This window comes from Podarcis raffonei, chromosome 8, assembly GCF_027172205.1.
Source record: "Podarcis raffonei isolate rPodRaf1 chromosome 8, rPodRaf1.pri, whole genome shotgun sequence".
Taxonomy (NCBI): Eukaryota; Metazoa; Chordata; class Lepidosauria; order Squamata; family Lacertidae; genus Podarcis; species Podarcis raffonei.
Window position 1 is genome coordinate 58,781,922 of NC_070609.1, and position 17,804 is coordinate 58,799,725.

At 45.3% G+C, this 17,804-nt stretch overlaps 1 protein-coding gene across 7 annotated transcripts in view; it reads right to left on the reverse strand.

Annotated features, from left to right (window-relative positions):
• The window catches only part of PHKB (phosphorylase kinase regulatory subunit beta), a 142,291-nt gene that overhangs the window by 19,791 nt on the left and 104,696 nt on the right, over window positions 1-17,804 (reverse strand). For 6 of the 7 annotated variants that reach the window (XM_053400230.1, XM_053400233.1, XM_053400232.1 and 3 more), the window contains 6 exons: window positions 10,882-10,943; window positions 10,567-10,729; window positions 9,648-9,729; window positions 7,307-7,364; window positions 4,141-4,231; window positions 107-309 (listed from right to left, as the gene is read on the reverse strand). In XM_053400230.1, coding sequence (XP_053256205.1) covers window positions 107-309; window positions 4,141-4,231; window positions 7,307-7,364; window positions 9,648-9,729; window positions 10,567-10,729; window positions 10,882-10,943 — 659 coding nt within the window. Of the gene's footprint in view, window positions 1-106; window positions 310-4,140; window positions 4,232-5,737; window positions 5,829-7,306; window positions 7,365-9,647; window positions 9,730-10,566; window positions 10,730-10,881; window positions 10,944-17,804 lie in introns of all 7 variants that reach the window. The other variant, XM_053400228.1, reaches the window with a different exon arrangement.

The following is a 17,804-nucleotide window of genomic DNA, read 5'->3' on the forward strand; positions in this document are numbered from 1 at the left end:
GAGCAACCTGTCTGCTTTGTTGGTGTGCACACTTTAGAAGGCAGGCAAAGGCCACCTCGGTTCCTCAGATGATCATGAGAATAAAATTTGAAGTTGGTTTACTAACCCCACTCGGATCTTCAGCATTCCATTAAAACATTCTGGGGAGTTGGAGATGATCCAGCCAATATGAATGACAAGTTCTTGCTGAAGAACAGCTTCCCTCTCATCCTGCAAATTACACTTGTTGTAGATGATGTCCTTAATTGCACCAGGAGACAAGGGATTAGATATAATTTCTTCTTCCTGGCCAAATGCCCCAAGAGTTACCTAGAGGAATATATTAGCAGCAATTAGAACTACAACCTGAAACAGGAAAGCAGTGAAAGAGTCCTGATTCATTATACCCCCTTGACTCAACTCTCCCTGTTTGCATCAATATTGGATAGAAGGGAGGATAATTAGCTGAGTTAAATTTAAAGCCGATGGGTAAAGGGGGGTTTACATGGCTTTGTTATTTTGTATTAAAACAGGCATTTGTAATGAAAAGAAGCATCATTCCAAAAGGCAAAATAACAACTTGGGAGAATGTGTGTTCAAGAACGTGGCCCGATCTGCCCTGTTGATTCCTTATGATTAAAACTTGCCAGGTATAATAAAAGATAAAATCGTTCTAGTTCACTTCTAGGGAAGCAGGAGGGCAATTGTCTTTCTCTATGACCACCATTAGGTCTTCACAGTCATGGAATGCCTCCCTGGCAGCCTTCAAGGCCTTATTTTGCCACAAATTCCAGTGAAAGGTGGGAAGAGGGTAAGCGGAGTTGAAGATGAAGGGTTAGGAAGGTACAAGTTCAGGTTGTTCTGGGAGTGGGGCATGGCATGGATGGAACAGACTACAAACCAAGGGGTTTGGGTTGTTCAGGGGTGGGGGCACATGGCATGGAAGATGCAAGTTTCAAACCAAGGATTCAAATTGCTTGGAGGTGGGGGTTATGGCATGGCAGGCTACAAACCAAGGATTTAGGTTGTTCTCGGGGTGGGCATGGCAGAGCTGGTGCAGGTCTAAATCCAACTGAGATGCGGGATGCATAATCATGGACTCTTTGTGTTTAAAGGCCCCCCTCCATATTTTCACTTCTGCATTTTAACACAATGCTACAATGCCTAATGTTAGGTTGCTTAACATGCTTAGGTTGCATCATGCATCTATCTGTTTCTTCACATACAGACACACCCTTGGTGTCAGCAATGCTGCCTGTCCTTTTAACAATGATTCATGAGCTGTGAGATCACATTCTAACAAACCCTTTCATTTGGACATTCAAATTACTACTCTGGTTTCTCTACAGTTATGGCGATTATGTCTGCATCAGAGTCACCCAAGGTTCCTACTAAGTAGGCGTCACTTCTCACCAGGAACTGAAAGCAAAGAGTCCTACCATCTGTTCCCCTAACCATTGCTAAGGCTTAGGCAGCATTACTGACTCTTGGACCCCAGAAAAAGAAAAAGGAAGCTCTCAGCCAAAGCAGACAACAACCAACAGTGCCAGCTCATGCTACATAAAAGCTTATCATTTAAAAAAATGATTACACAGTGCACTTGTGATGGAAAAGCCCCCTATAAAACAACACTGCCTTCCTGTAGGGCAAGCGGCTGGGATTACAGCCACAGTTTTGTGAACAAGCATGCTCAAGTGTCAGTCCTTTTCCTTTGGCCTAGAAATCATTTGAGGCGCTTGTCAAAGCCAAATTCAATTCCTTGCTGAAACATTTACTTTTCCCCTTGTTTTTCATGGTTGATCCATATTTTTGGCATAATATAAACTCCGTAAAGTCTAGACTCTTCAAATTTATAAAGAATAATTGCTTGAAAACATTTTTAGCATATTATGTAAAGTTGTAATATGCTTCAAGGAAGCACCTTCAACGTACATGGCCTTGAGAGTCTTGTTAGCACTGGTGGAGGTTAAATTAAGCTCTTGAATTGGTTTGGCCCCAAGAGGTTGATTGGACCAGCATGCCAGAAGCTAAATCCCTAGCATGCCCTTCGAAAGAACCCTGGGTGTTGATGGAGCTATGACATATTTCTGTCCATTCCTGAGGAACTGCTGTCCATCATCTCCCCCCAAAAACCTGCTAACTTTTTAGAACCAGCTCAGCAAACTACTCCCAGCACAGAGCTAGTAGGTCTGAAGTATACTATTGTTCCTCAATGATCTGCTTGCTCTCTTTGATTTTGCCTTTCCTCCATATTATTAATTATTATTATCATCATCATCCATCATTATTTTAAATCTTCCTAGAGTTCAAGTGCTCTTGTAATACTGCAAACTCAAAAACCCACTTAGGCACCTAACTATGCTATAGAGCAGGGTTTCCCAAACTTGGGTATCCAGCTGTTTTTGAACTACAACTCCCATAATCCCTGACCACCAGTCCTGCTAGCTAGGGATGATGGGAGCTGTAGTCCGAAAACAGCTAGCGACCCAAGACTGGGAAACAATGCTATAGAGGAACAGGTAGAAGCAAAGTTGGGGAGCAGCCGTAGCTTAGAGCACGTGATTTGCATGCAGAAGGTCTCAGGTTCAATAACTAGGTTGGACTGGGAGACCCCGTCTGAAATCCTGGAGTTACTGACTGTCAGAGTAGGCATTACTGAGCAAGATGGAACAATGATCTGACTCAGTATAAGGCAGCTTCCTATGTTTCTTGTGTCCAGAGCAACTAAGAGGTCAGCAACCTTAGGAGGGGTGCATTCTCCTGTAAAGCTACTCTGTGGGCAGTTCTTAGCTGGGAGCAGGTGTAGAAAGTACAAAGAGCTGGTTGGCAGCCAGATAAAATCTTGGTGGCATGGCTATAAGGTATGCTTCTACTGGAAGGCACAGGATCCTGTGTTTAGGGTGGTGGTTGAATTCCCTCTCAGGTGAGCAGTTTGCATGACAGCATCATGTTAAATGAATGTGTTATAAGCACACCAGAATAAAAAAAAACTGTGTACCATTGTTGTCCAAGATTGACAAAGCCACTGCAAAGTTTGGAAGAATCCTATGAAAAAAAATTAGACTGCACCCAAAGCTACTTACTTTGAAAAGTTTCTATTTAGGCGGCCAATAACAGCTTTGGGCATCATACAACCGTGTCAGCCTTTAAAATTGTTGTGTCAGGAGGCAGGCAGAAAATGCTTCCGTTTGGAAATTTTGAAATAATGTGTCTACCTGCTCCTGGAAGATAGCCGCTAAATTCTCTTTAAAATGACAATTGCAGCAAATAATCACTGCTTTGTTACACTTATCATCCTGGCACCCCCCATTTTCTCCCTCTATCTGCCAATTTGCTGCTCCTGCCTCTACTTGCTTTTTATATTGTACGCATCATAGGGTAGGGACCTGACCCTTGGCTATGCAACTATACAAACTAAGCCTTAGGCGCACTGATGTTTCTTACACAGAATGACAAATAATAATAACCCCTACTTCAATTTTTTTAAATGAAGAAAATGCCTTACTCGTCTAAGACATGCCACACTGTTCCTGTTTTAAACAGGGCAGAACAGATGGTCAACACCCTGCTCATGGCTACACAATATGCCCAGGGCTAAGTTCCGGTTTGAACCCAGGGATTCTAGACTTGAAACAGAGCAATTTGTCAAGTGGACAGCACCCACTCTTGCCCTCAAAATCTATTTATTTGGAGGCCTGGTGGGTTGTCTGTAAAAAATAAATCTCCCCTACTATGTGTGTTCCCTTTTCAACCCAGTAACTCTTAACTATTAGCTTTCTATGTTAAGAACAACCACCCGTCACCCAAGCTGTAACTTATAAAGTATTTCTTTTTCTCACATGTTCTCCCCACTTAACTACATTTAATGAGCAAACGTCTTTACCGTGAGGTGGGGGGATGCTACAGGGGTGGGGAGGGCAATACAGCAAGGAAGGGAAACCAATTTGCTAATCCCTGTTAGCAGGGTGCCAGCATTATGCTTGCACTGGTCCTATGAAAAGGTTTGATAGAGCAGCCATTATCTAGATTGGATGCAACTTATTTTTATTTATTTATTTTGAAAGGCTCCTCTCTTTTTATTAAGCCAACTAATGTAAGAATCTTCAGAAATCTAAAGCTAATGTTTTATCTGATTAACAGTTTCAAAAAACACAGACTTACCTGTTTGCCCTGAACTAAAACATTAGTAATGGACGGTGCAAGGCTGTCCACTAGTTTACATAAAAGACTTGCTGCGAAGCGCACAACAGACCTAAGGGCAGAAAACAGAGCAGTCCTGCTGGATATCAAACACGAGTTTAATGAATTCGAGAATCTGTTTGAAACTGTGTTGCCATATTTCATCAATCCCCAAAACTAAACATTAAAATATGTATATGGTATTTTGTACTTGAGTTCTCTTTTCGTGAAAGCTCTTTTTTTTGGGAGAGGCTAAATCTTCAATTATTTAAGCACTGAAACAAGAACACTGTAAAAACGGCTATGTTGGGAACACATTTTGAATTCATTAAACTGCATACAACATTACAAGACATTGCTGTTCCTTTCTCTGACATTGCAACATGATGGCTTGATAAAAATTATGTAAAGAAAAAAACATTCATTGCTTCAGACCTCCTTGGCAATTTGCATTCAGAAAAAAATCTCTCATTAGATAGGTGTTTTAGCTCTTCTGTTTTGGATCTTCTGAATAAGAATTAAGGTACTTAAACCAAATGTCATTGTTGCCTTTTTGTATAGAAATTTGAAGTGTTTCAGATTCCTAAAGACACTGCTTGAGAAAGCAGAAAGTTTCCTGTTGTGAGGGAAAGTTACAGGGCACGCAAGACATATTTAACACCACTTGACAATCTCCTGGTCTTAAAATAAACTAAACATACCACACTCGTATATGTAGGTAATGAATTTCAGTGGTCAAGTTTTCGTAGCCACTTGCCAAAGACAGCAGTGTTTTATGGTGGATTCAGTAGGTCCATTTTGATAGTGATTAAACTTGCCATATGCAAAGCTCACTTCCCCATTAATGAAAAATATATGCAGCCAGCCAGCACATATTGAAAACTACATATGATCATGTGATCGGAGCATTCACAGCATGAAAATAATGATCACATTAACCCAGGGTTTTTAACCTCTGCTTCTCAGACTGAACAAAATGCACTTCTACAAGCAGGCAAAATATATGCTCAACAGCCGCTTGCAATGAATCCATTATACTTGTTTTTTGATTCAAATATTCAGCGCCACACCTGAAATGTTACAGCCCAGCAGCAGATAAACCATGTCTTCTTCAGCAGATGATGTGGGAACAGTATAACTTTCTATGCGTGTGCGTGGATATACCATAGCAGTGAAAACGTAAACCATGTAAAGTGCTGGGTTTTAAAATGGGCTGCAGTGTTTAAAGTGATAGATATCGACACGGCTATCTTTTCTACAAAAAAAAAAAAAAAAATCAAACGTAACAATATTTCTGAAGTAACTGGATGTTTCACATTGCTCAACACAGAATTTGTAACCGCAACTATCATTTTTCACAAACATTAATGAATGAGTCTGTGATATTTCACTAAGGTAGCGTCAAATCCATCAACCAAATTGATGTGGATTTGTATGATGGCGGGTGCACACAATCCTTAAAATCAAGAGCCAAGCACTGGGAAAAGATAAAACAGCAGCACCATAAGCAAAGACCATCAAAATGCAAATAAGACAGCACATGTCAAGCAGCACAGTTCCAAACCTCTATGCCCTTTACCTGCTTCCCGTGGACTACCAAAGTTGTAATATGGGGGGCTAAAGAGGCAGCGAATTTCTGAATGTATGCCGCACTGCAGCGAAGCACCAACCTAGATGTGGCATATGACAATTATGAAAGAGGAATTCAAGAGGAAGACCGTTTCCACATTTATTTTGTACAAAATATGCCTAGTGATCCAGGGACTTTAGAGAGCTAGTTAGGCATGTCCGAGAAGAATGGTGTGTGTGCGCCTTGAGAACTAGAAACTGAAACACCCACTGGGGAAGCTGAACTAGCCATGAAATTCTTTAGAAGTGATTTATTACGACATGTTGTTCTCACAGTGGCCATTCCAGATGCCTAACCTATGGGAAGCCCGCCAGCAGGGCTGGAACACAAGAGGACTCTCCCATCGTGTGGTTTCCAGCAACATTTATTATTCTGGCCACTGACTGGCTTACGGAGAGCATCTCAGTTTAATTCCATTCCGAGACAGAAACAGGTTTCCAAAAGAAGATCACTAGACTCCTTTCCTTGCACAGCTGAGGTATCACAGGAGCCCATTCGAAAGACTGATAGCCAGACAGCTGCACATTCCTCCTGTTTTACTGTACATCTAATTCTAAAGGTATTGGGGTGAAGCAATGACATGGGAAGCAAGGCATCAAAGCAATCATAACTGGGTAGGAAATACAGATGACACGCATGAACCTTAAAAATAATGACTTGTATCCAAGGCAGCAGTAAGCAGCTATCAGTGCAAGTATTTCTGCCTGCACAAAAGGACTTTCCCCCTCTCCTCCCCTTCTAAATCTGTTCTGTGGACTCCCCCAACCCTTCAGAGCAGATCTTGGGAGAGCATTGGGAGAGGAAGCAGGGGGCAAGGCAGGGAAAGAGTTCCATTGTGCAAGCAGAAATCCTTGTGCTGATGGGACAGTTACTTAGTGCTGCACTGGATACATGCCAACATGTATTTTAAAGGGCTTAGCAAAAGCAGTTTTAGCAAGTCAGTAATTCCCAGAGTGAAAAGAATGGGTCCTATCTAATTCATAACATCCACGCTGCAGTAATCAAAAGGGTTTTTTAATAGTGCAAGTTGTCTGTTAATGCAATCTTTCTTGGTTGTTTTCCCTCTTTTTCTCTTAACCAGCACTCAACTCTACAATGTGACTCATTCTATAGGTGCTATCAGGACTCAGTCAGTTTTCAACAGCAGCACTCACTTCTGAATACTATGAAGAGGAGATGAAAGTGTTCCTCACCAGATGCAGAGTGCACTTACCACTGAATAACTATAGAGAATCCTTCAGCATCAGATATTAAGGGGAAGAGCCTCCAGATAATATATCAGTGTTCCAGCCAGAACTTAAGAACCCACCTTCCCTTTTCTACAAACTTAAAGAATGGCTGCACACAGCCGGAAGAGGAACAAAAACACATTATTAAAGTGTATGCATTAGAAACCCCCCCCCCCCAATGTAGCTCATTTACTTAAATTGCAGAAAACTAGATGTAAAGATGTGTAGCGCAGAATTCAATGAACATAGTGCAAAAATATTAACAAGAAGCTGAACACTAAATACAAACCAGAGCTTTCTGCTGCCAGCTTTTCGATAAATTCTTTCAATCTGATCAGAGACCGTACCTAATTCACAAGTAAAGAGAAAAAGAGAAAAAGAAAGAAAGGGAAAGAAGGTGGAGAGGTTATACTGCAGCTGGATAATGAGTTTGATCTATGCTGTAAGCTCATTTCATCTTGCTGTGTAAGGGCAGCACTGCCAATTCTGTCCACAATATGAAATACCTGATGGACTCCACTTTCCCATTTATGAATATGCAAGAGCATAAATGTATGTGCATACGCGCATTTTGCTTACGTACTTCATTGGTTTCTGGCAGAAAACAGATGAGCAACAGGTATCCTTTGGCAATTGTAACCTACGGAGCTTGCCCTTATCATTCGTAAGCTAATGTACAGTTATGTAGCTAAGCAGTTAGAATACCAATTGCTAATGTTTTTACTAAGGCGAGCCCTTTGTGCAATGCAGGCCTGTAGTTGCTTTGTGATTCTGCACTAGCAGAGCAATAGTTAAGCCTCTTCCAAAGCCCTTATTTGTAGAGTTTCTTCAAACTGGGCCACAAGAGTCATTTTGATGGAACTTGTCAGAGAAGCTAAAAATGGAGCAAACCAGCTGGACTGAATTACCCAATTGCTAAGAATCCCAGTGCAGGTTTTCACTAAAACCCTACTGAAGAATTTTACTCCTAGTTTCTATTAGTTATATAATATTACTTGTTATATAGTTTCTCATATGTGTGTGTGTGTGTGTGTGTGTGTGTAAGCTTCCTGTAACATACCAAGAGGGAGAATCAATCAATTGGTACGAAAACTAAACAGGTTTTTGAGGCTAGACAATGCGTTCTATGGAGATCTGTCTTTAAAGAAAGTCCAGGAGCTCCAGCTGGTTGAAAATGCAGCCGCTGTGGTCCAGATGGGTGTATGGACATCACATTCAAGAACACATGTAATATACTAGCTGTACTGGCTTTCAATTCATTTCCAGCCCCAATTTAGAGTGCTGTTTTTCACATTCAAAACTCTTAATTGTTTGGGCCCAAACTAATTAATGGAATGTCTACGACCATCCTGCTCGCACAATGAGATCTCAGTCAGAGGCCCTCTTGGTGTGTCCGCCCCCAGGTTTGTAAAGTGGGCATCCATGACAGAAAAGGCCTTTTTGGTGGTGGCTCCACACCTTTGGTACTCTCTCCTAGTAGAGATGAAGCAGATGGCTGCACCTCTGACTTTTTGGCCTAAAGATTGACCTTTCATGAGTATTTTTTCCTCCTGCTCACTGGACGGAGTTTAGAATACTGTTATGTCATTGGAGTTCAGAATTTGTTTTATTTTGGGAGTTTTTTTGGTAATATTGATTTTATTTTTACTTATATGCCAAGCTACTTGTCTGGAAAAATAGACACGAAGAGGAATAATAATAATTTTATTTGTTTAGCTGTAAGCCATAAGGAAGGCATTCAGAGCTGAGAACTGAGCCATAAATTTGGCTTTTGATTTCTTAAGTTGCCAATGCAAGTAAGCATTCAAACTCACTTGGTGTAGCAAATTCTTCCTGTGGCTAAACTCAGACAGATACTTTTTATATAGAGGACAAAGTAAGAGTAAGACAAAATAAATAAGATCTATGAACCAGACATTCTGATACTGATTTATGTTTTTCATTAGCAACACGAGGATGGTTATCATGATGCAATCAGCTACCTCTGGAAAATGGAAAGGAATTTATCTCCTTATCACAGAGAGATACATTTTAAACAGATGTGACATTGATCCAAAAGTTTGAATATGTTCCCCTTTATTGCACAAACTGTTTTTGGCAGACAACGTGTAACACATTTGCAAAATATTATCATTGAGATGTTTTGCAAAACATGTTACATTTTAAAGAAAGAGAGGAGTAATACCTGGGGGGGGGCTGGGTGCTGCACCTGTGAATTGATCTGTGTCTCTGCACTTCTTAAGGCAGTGCAGCCAGTTTTAAAAACTGTATTAAGCTTCCAACAGCAACATTAAAATAACATATTTGTATAGAAAACCAATGTGCAGATTCTACAATTTCAAACATGCACAACCTGCATTCCAGCTTCACCTTACCATAGCAGATGAAACCTTCTTCCCCCACAAACCACATGCTCAGAATTATAAACAGGCAACCATATGGTGTGCAGACTATTTAAAAGAGTTAATACATTTAACGGTTCATTCCCCTCTACAGTGTACGAATGCATGTTTCCCATTTTAAATTGAAAGTGCTTTAATGGAGAGGAAAATAGCAACACAACTTGCAGTGTGCATACCCATTATTCATGTTCATCTATGGATGTGCAAAATTGCCTCCTGCAATCATACCTTCCTTGGTGATGAAATTCGGGCCTTCTCTTTTGAGCAAAATGTTCAGCAGAATTGCCTGGCTTGCTAGGCAGTTGCAGTCCTGATAAGGAACAGCCATAAAATGTAAATCAATAGCAAGGAAATGCCAAATGTTACAAGTTTAAGTTGCTTTTCATTGATGCTATGTACACAAAACCAGGTGTGTTTAAGGAAAGCATCTCTTCGGAAATTTCAACTCTCTATCTCATTTCCTATGATGGTAATGACACTTAACAGGAAAAAAGACTCAGTCTACGTGAAGGAATGCTCACTTGAAAGCTTCCAGATCTATATAACAAAGTCAGAAAAATTGTAGGACATACTGAGTAGTAAATGTTACGCTGTGGTTCTGTACCACCAAACTCTAGCCTGAAGTCCTCCAGATGTTATGGACATAACCTCTATAAACTCCAGCCAGCATTTCCAGGGGTCAAAAATGATAGAAATTGCAGTCCAAAACATCAGGAGAGCACCAGGTTGGGGAAAGCTGGTCTTAATCCCTGAATGAGTTATAGGCAAGGACTTCCAACATTTATGAAAGACTGCCATAATGAAATTAAACACTGGATTCTCCCAGATTCTATCCCCGACATTGCAGTTCCTTAGAAAAACCTCTACAGTGCTTGTGGTAAAACATGCTAAGTACCCGATTTGAAGACCTCTGGACCAGATAGGGTAAACTCTATGTTTCCTCCTGTATTATCATCACCTTCTATATTTTCTGTTTTGACAAAAAGGTGAGGTTTGGGAATATTTCATGAACATTCCTGCTTGCTTAGATTAAATAAAACAGATTGTGTAGGATGCATGCCAGTGTCTATCCTCTTCAGTGAGCTGCATGCCTTAAGAGAAAAGCACAGATGGGTCACAGTATATTTAGTTTTTCCTTTATACTTACATTCAGTTTCTGAAGAATCTCGTAAGTCGGCCTGTTTTTCCAGTCATTAGCATTAATATCTGGCTGTTGTTCCAGTTCAGTCAAGTGTGGTGTGCTGGTTTGTCTCTTTACTTTTGAATGTTTTGGGAGGTCAAGCTCCTCAAAACTCTTAAATTCTGGAGGCCTGCAGAAAGACAATATTGAAATCTCCCAAATCCAGTGCACATTTTAACTATCAATCTTTGTAATTTGATTTGGTGGGGGGGAATCTAGTGAGGGGGCTTTGGGATGCTATAGGTTAATGTCCTACTGTAATTTGATTTCAAGCATACATACTCTTCTGTGTCACTTATTCTTAAGAAATCCAGTTGTTCAACGACTGCTCCAGAAATTATTGTCTGTAATGGAGAAGAAAGAGAATAGGAGAGTAATAATAAAAGTTAGCAAAGATATTACACTGCCCTCGTATAGGATGATCCAGAAAGACTTAACTAAGTGGGATATATCGAAGCTATTCCCTCCAACTAAAGCTTTAAATATATATATGCTAATGAATGTTTCCATCTTCAGGCATGGTGCCAGGTTGTTCCTGGTGAGACAAGAGAACTGCAGTTTTATGTTCCCTTATGTTGCAAGTGGCATTGGCAGGGTAATGAGTTAGGGCAGACCTGACTGGGAATGACCCAGCTCATGTCCACTGGATAACAAGGAGTGGCCAGCAGCACTATCACTTATTCTCTAGTTTCCCATTCTGTCCACTCTTGAGATCAGCAAATACATTAACACTACACACCACTGTGGATGTGGGTTGAACACAGGTTAATGACATGTGTCTTGTATGTTATTGTTTCGTTTGTTACTGTGTTATATATATTTAATTTTTATACTGATCTTCTGATAAAGCACTGTATAGAAATATAATGAACAAATGAACAAGGCAAGGAAGACTTTCTTGCTACCCATGCTCACTAACCTTGGAAGTATGGGCACACCTGCCTTGCTCCATGCTGGTCTTGCTTAGGGTCACTTATTGCATACTGTTTATGAGCTGCAATTTTCCAAGCAAGGGTGATTTGGAGTAGGGTTTTTAAGAGGTAAGTGGCAAGGAGAATTTGTGAGCAACAAAGGGGTGGGGTGGGGATCTTCTTAATAAGACTAAGGGGCCCAAACTGGTTATGTAACTGGAGAGGGGGCTTAGAACTATGTCCCCAGGAAGCTGGAAAAAAGGAGAGAAAGCTCAACCTGCATTGGCATCTTCCCTAGTGAACCAGCCAACAGGTGAGTGGTGCTAGTGCAACCTACAGTATATGCTATATCCTCTTGTCCCTGCCTTGGGGGTGCCTAACTATTTTGGATGTTGGTAAAGGTAAAGGGACCCCTGACCATTAGGTCCAGTCGTGACCGACTCTGGGGTTGCGGCGCTCATCTCGCTTTATTGGCCAAGGGAGCCGGCGTACAGCTTCCGGGTCATGTGGCCAGCATGACTAAGCAGCTTCTGGCGAGCCAGAGCAGCACATGGAAACGCCGTTTGCCTTCCTGCCAGAGTGGTACCTATTTATCTACTTGCACTTTGACGTGCTTTTGAACTGCTAGGTTGGCAGGAGCAGGGACTGAGCAACAGGAGCTCACCCCATCGCAACCAGTATATGCTATATCCTCCTGTCCCTGCCTTGGGGGTGCCTAACTACTTTGGATGTTGGTACTTTTGCATTAAAATTGTGGTCTTTGGCATCCCAAACTGAGGTATGGTTGTTGACTCATTCTGGGCATACACCAAGGAGTCACTGAAGCCGGTTAAAGCATATTAAAGAAGTTAGGGAATGCACAGAGCCTTCTAGAAGCACTCCAGTACATGATGTAAACAAATTCTTTAGTAGCAGATTACTTGGATTATATTCTCGGAAATAGGATATGCATCCCTGAAGGGCCTGCACTGCTGCCACTGCAGTTGGTTCCCCCAAGAAACAAGTCTTCCTGGATCTTTGCCCCTCAGCATGTGGCCATAAATCACATATTGCCCAGGCAGTCTTTCAGAACACTTACAGGTCACAGGGTAGTGAAGTTGTCCTTTAACTCAGAGGTCCTTAAAAATGTGTTAATGCCATTGCTCATGGTGTTGTATTCCTTCTCATATAGTAAGGGAGGGCTATGAAATGCCCATTCTGGATGTATCTTGGGGAGCGGATGGGGGAGAATGGGGGAGGCCATAAAGATCTGTACATTGTCTACCCCCTGCTCGCTTACTTTACTCATGGAGCAAGGAAGTTTGGCAATGGATTGATGTGCTCTTCTCAGATTAAAACTAGGGACTAGGTTTTTACAGGGGAGAAGTCAAAAGAAAAAAAGAAAAACAGAAAAAGAAAAGCCCCTCAGGTCACAGGCACACTATACTTTTAAAGGACTTTTATATCACATTAACCTCAATGACTTTCCAAAAGAAAATTCTGGGAAATGTAGTCTGCTGAGGGTCCTGAGAGTTGTTCGGAGACCCCTATTCCCCTCACAAAGCTACAATCTACAAAGTGATGTAACAATCAATCCCTCTGCCCATGGAACTCTGGGAACTGAAGCTGTTTGAGGGGGGGAAGTCTCAGCACTTTAAGGGAATCCTACCAAGAGCAGCCACCTGCCTTTTTAATAGTATTGGTTTTTAGTTCCTTATGCACCTTGGCCTGAAGGGAGCCCAGCATGTCCTTTGCATCCATTGATATGGAGTTAACCTTGGACCAGGCACTCCAGAACAAAAAAAGCTTTCAAATTAGTGCTATGCATCTTGTTTCCTGAAATATACTCAGAGTCGCGAAGTGATTTCATGCTCTTTATTCAGCTCATAGTGGTGAGGAGGAATGAATGAAAGTCCCCTCAAAGTATCTGCTTTATATACATTATTTACACAATGGGCTGCACATGATTGGCTAATTCCGGAATTCTACTGTAAGCCAATCAGGTTGTGGATTCACTTCTATCTGGAGCATGATTGGGTAGTTCCTGCCAACCAATCATACTGCTGCATTGTTCTAGGACCAATCAGACTGCTGCATTCTGAATCCTATTGTTCTAGGACCAATCAGACTGCTGCCTTTTGGATCCTATTGTTCTAGGACCAATCAGACTGCTGCAGTTTGGATCCTATTCAACTCAGTACATAACACCCCTCCCCTCTAAGTTCCAGTCCTGCCCGGGAGGTCGCATTCATAGTCCTCGAGGTACGCTGGCGGCCTACGTGTGCGTTGCGGCCTGGGGTGTTCCCTGGTCCGGGGTTCAGGTTCTGGCTCGTGTTCCAAGGATGCTGGCTGTGATGGGGCTATTTGGTCTGGCGCAACCGGCTCACTCAGTCGTGGTTCTGGTTCCGGTGTCCTTTCGGCCTCGCAGGTCCTCTCTGTATTTACTGATTCTGCCTCTCCTGCTGGCCCCTCGTGCTCTATGGGCCTCACTGCCCCTCTGTTCCCTTGGGACTCCTCTGACCTTTCCTCCTCCTGGTTTTCTCCCGGGAATCGTCGCCGTATCTGGTCGCAGTGGCGGCGCCAGCATTGCCCCCCATCTGTTAGCACCTCGTACGACACAGGGCCAGTGACCCTGGTGACTGTGGCGGGTACCCATGCTGGGCATGCCCCAAAATTCTTTGCGTACACTGGGTCCTGGGCCTCGAAGGTCCGGGGGTTCCTGCCTTCCCCCACCACTACCTCATCCTGAGCTCTATCGGGGTGAATGCGGTCCAATCTGATTGCAAGACGCCGACCCATTAGTAGTTCAGTGGGGCTCCGGCCAGTCATTGAGCTGGGGGTGCTGTGCTGTGCTAGAAGGAATGTGGCAAGGCGGTACTCCCAATCCCCTTGCGTCATGCGGCGAAGGGTGTCCTTGGTGGTCCGCACCATGCGTTCTGCTTGGCCATTGGTGGCAGGATGGAATGGCGCCGAACGGATGTGGCGGATGGCGTTCTGCGCTGTGAAGGTTTGGAATTCTCCTGACGTAAATGCAGTCCCGTTGTCTGAGACGAGAGTGTTAGGGAGCCCGTGGGTTGCAAACAGCCTGCGTAGTACCCGGATGGCTGCGGACGTAGAAGTGGACGGTACCAGTGTGACTTCCAGCCATTTGGTGTAGGAGTCCACCACTATGAAGAATGTTTTCCCCTGAAAGGGGCCAGCGAAGTCCACATGCAGGCGTGACCATGGTGCTCGGGCGGACTCCCAGGACTGGACTGGGGCCCTTGGGGGATCTGGGCGGGATTCTTGGCAGGCCTGGCAGTGTTTGACCCAGGCCTCTATCTCTCCGTCGATCCCCGGCCACCACACATAACTCCTGGCAAGGGCCTTCATTCTTACTACCCCTGGGTGTGTCTCGTGTAGGGCTGTGAGGACCCTTTTGCGGAGGGGCTGGGGAACAACGACCCTGCTTCCCCATAACAGGCACCCCTTGTGGGCCGACAGTTCATGTTTGCGGGTTGTGTAGCCGGCGAATTCTGGCCCGGGGCTGCTGCTGGGCCATCCCCTCCACACCCAGTCCAGGACCCGGGAGATGACCCTATCTTTCTTGGAATGGTGTGCAACTTCTTGTGCCTGAATGGGGCGGTCGGGAAGCAGCTCCAGGCTCATAACCTCTTGTGCAGGTGCTGGGTCGGGGCCTGTTTCCGGTAGTGGTAGCCTGCTGAGGGCATCCGCATGGCCCATCGCCTTCCCCAGACGGTGAATCAGTGCATACTGGTAGCTGGCAAGGAAAATTGACCACCTGAGGACGCGAGGAGACAGCACTTGGGGGGTCTGCCTTTCAGGGGCAAATAAGCCAAGCAACGGCTTGTGGTCAGTCACCACGGTGAAGGGCCGCCCGTACAAGAAATCATGGAATTTTTTTACTCCCTTCACGATTGCCAGACCCTCCTTGTCGATTTGCGAGTAGTTCCGCTCGGTTGCGTTGAGTGTCTGGGAAAAGTATGCCACCGGTACCTCTCTTCCATCCGGGAGTTGGTGTCCCAGGACAGCGCCAATTCCATAGGGCGAGGCATCGCATGCTAGCACCACCGGCAGCCTCTCGTCGAAGTGTGCCAAGACTGAGTTTGAGACAAGCAAGTCCTTGACTGCCTGGAATGCGGCCTCCTGGCACTGGCCCCACACCCAAGGGGCCCGCTTGTCCAGGAGTCTGTGTAGGGGCTCTGCTACCGCCGCCTTGTGGGGAAGGAAGGAATGGTAAAAGTTCAATAGTCCCAAGAAGGCCTGAAGTTCAGTCTTGTTCTTGGGCGCTGGGGCATCACAAATGGCCCGTACCTTGTCCCCAGTCGGATGGACCCCTTCTGCGTCCACCATAAATCCCAGAAAGTCCACCTGAGGCACTCCTAGTAGACATTTTTCCCGCTTCACCTTGAGACCCGCCGTCTGGAAACGGTGCAGAACGGTGCGGAGGCAGTCCTCAAACTCCTCTGGTGTGGGCCCGGCAATCAACACATCATCGAAGAAGGGGGTGACGCCAGGAATCCCTTTAAGTAGAGAGTCCATTAGATTCTGGAATATGCCTGGTGCCACGCTGACACCGAATTGCAGCCGCTTTACCCTGAATGCTCCTCTGTGCGTCACAATCGTCTGTGCCTCTGCTGTGGCCTCATCTACTGGCAGCTGTTGATATGCTTGGGCCAAGTCCAGCTTGCCAAAAATTTTCGACCCAGCCAGGGTGGCAAGAACATGGCTGACCACTGGCACTGGGTATGCATGGGCCGTGAGGGCCTTGTTTATGGTACATTTGTAGTCTGCGCAGATGCGGACTGAACCATTAGGCTTGACGGGCATGACGATTGGGGTTTCCCAGGGGGCATTAGGCACCGGCTCCAGCACTCCTTGCTCCACGAGCCGGTCCAATTCCTCGTCTATACGGGGTTTCAGGGCGAACGGGACCCGGCGGGCCTTGAGCCTGACCGGTCGTACTGCGGGGTCAAGCTGTAGAGCAATGGGGGGGCCCGTATACTGTCCCAATTTCCCATCGAAAACCCCCGGAAATTCCTTGCATATGGCGTCCACGTCCACTTGTAAGCTAGTGTGGTTCACCCCGGTGACGGCTAGCCCCAGTGGTCCAAACCATGCCAATCCCAGTAAGCTAATGTAGGGGCCCTTGACCACAAGCAAGTCCAGTTGCCGCGTCCGCCCTCGGTATTGCACCCTGAAGGTCCCCACCCCCATTGTGGGGACCTTACGTTTTTGGAAGTCCCGGAGGGTGAATGGGGCCGGCCTGAGTTTGGGACCCCCAGTAGGACACAGTTTCCTTAAGGTCCTTGCCGAGATTATGGATAGAGTTGAACCCGTGTCAAGCTCCATGCGGCATGGGGCCCCCTCTATCTGTACGTCAACATAAATTTTCTCTACGTTGGGGTGGGGCAACTGGTATACCTGGAAGTCCGTGAGCTCTGTCGAGTTGCCTTGGTGCGTTGGGCCCCGGGACCTGGGGCTCTTGGATTGGTCATCTGATGCCTGGCGTCGGGTGGGCCGAGCCCGACACACCCGGGCGATGTGTCCCAATTTTCTGCACTGCCTGCACTCTGCGTTGCGGAAACGGCAGGTCCTCCTCTCGTGACTTTCTCCACAGCTTGCGCAGTTCCCTCCTTCTCGTCGAGGCAGCTGTGGTATGTGGGCTGCTTGAGTGTGCTGCTGTACTCGGTGTACCTCCTCCCTGTCGGATCCTGAGTCGTCGGTGAGGTCTTCGTGGTGGACCCTTGGTTGGGACAGCTGGCTCGGCCGTGCCTCTTGCGTCGACCTCTTGGCAGCTTCCGTTGCCAGGGCCTCCTCCAGAGCGACCTGGAACGTTAGGTCCTTCTTAGCGTAGAGGCGTCGTTGCAGCTTCTCATCCTTCAGGCCACCGACGAGGCGGTCACGAAGCATGTTCTCCAGCTCTGAGAAGTTGCAGAACCGGGCAGCTTGGCGGAGAGAGGTCACAAACCCAGTTATGGTTTCCCCAGGGGCTTGCCGCTTTGCGTAGAAGGCATTTCGACGAGCCACCACTGAGGGCTGCGGCGAAAAGTGCCCCTTCAGCTGTTCCATTATTGTTTTGTATGGAACAGTAGCGACGTCTTCAGGCGCAAGGAGAGCCCGGGCGATTTCAAACGTCTCCTCTCCGCAGACGCTGAAGAATATCGCCCTCTTCTTGGCGTCTTCTTCGTCGGGGACCCCTTTGGCTTCTAGGAGGAAGGTGAAACGGGAGGCGTACGCTTCCCAGTCTCCAGATGCTGGGTTGAATGGCGAGAAGCTGTTGTCGGTTGCCATTCTGAGTTCCTTGTGTCCCGG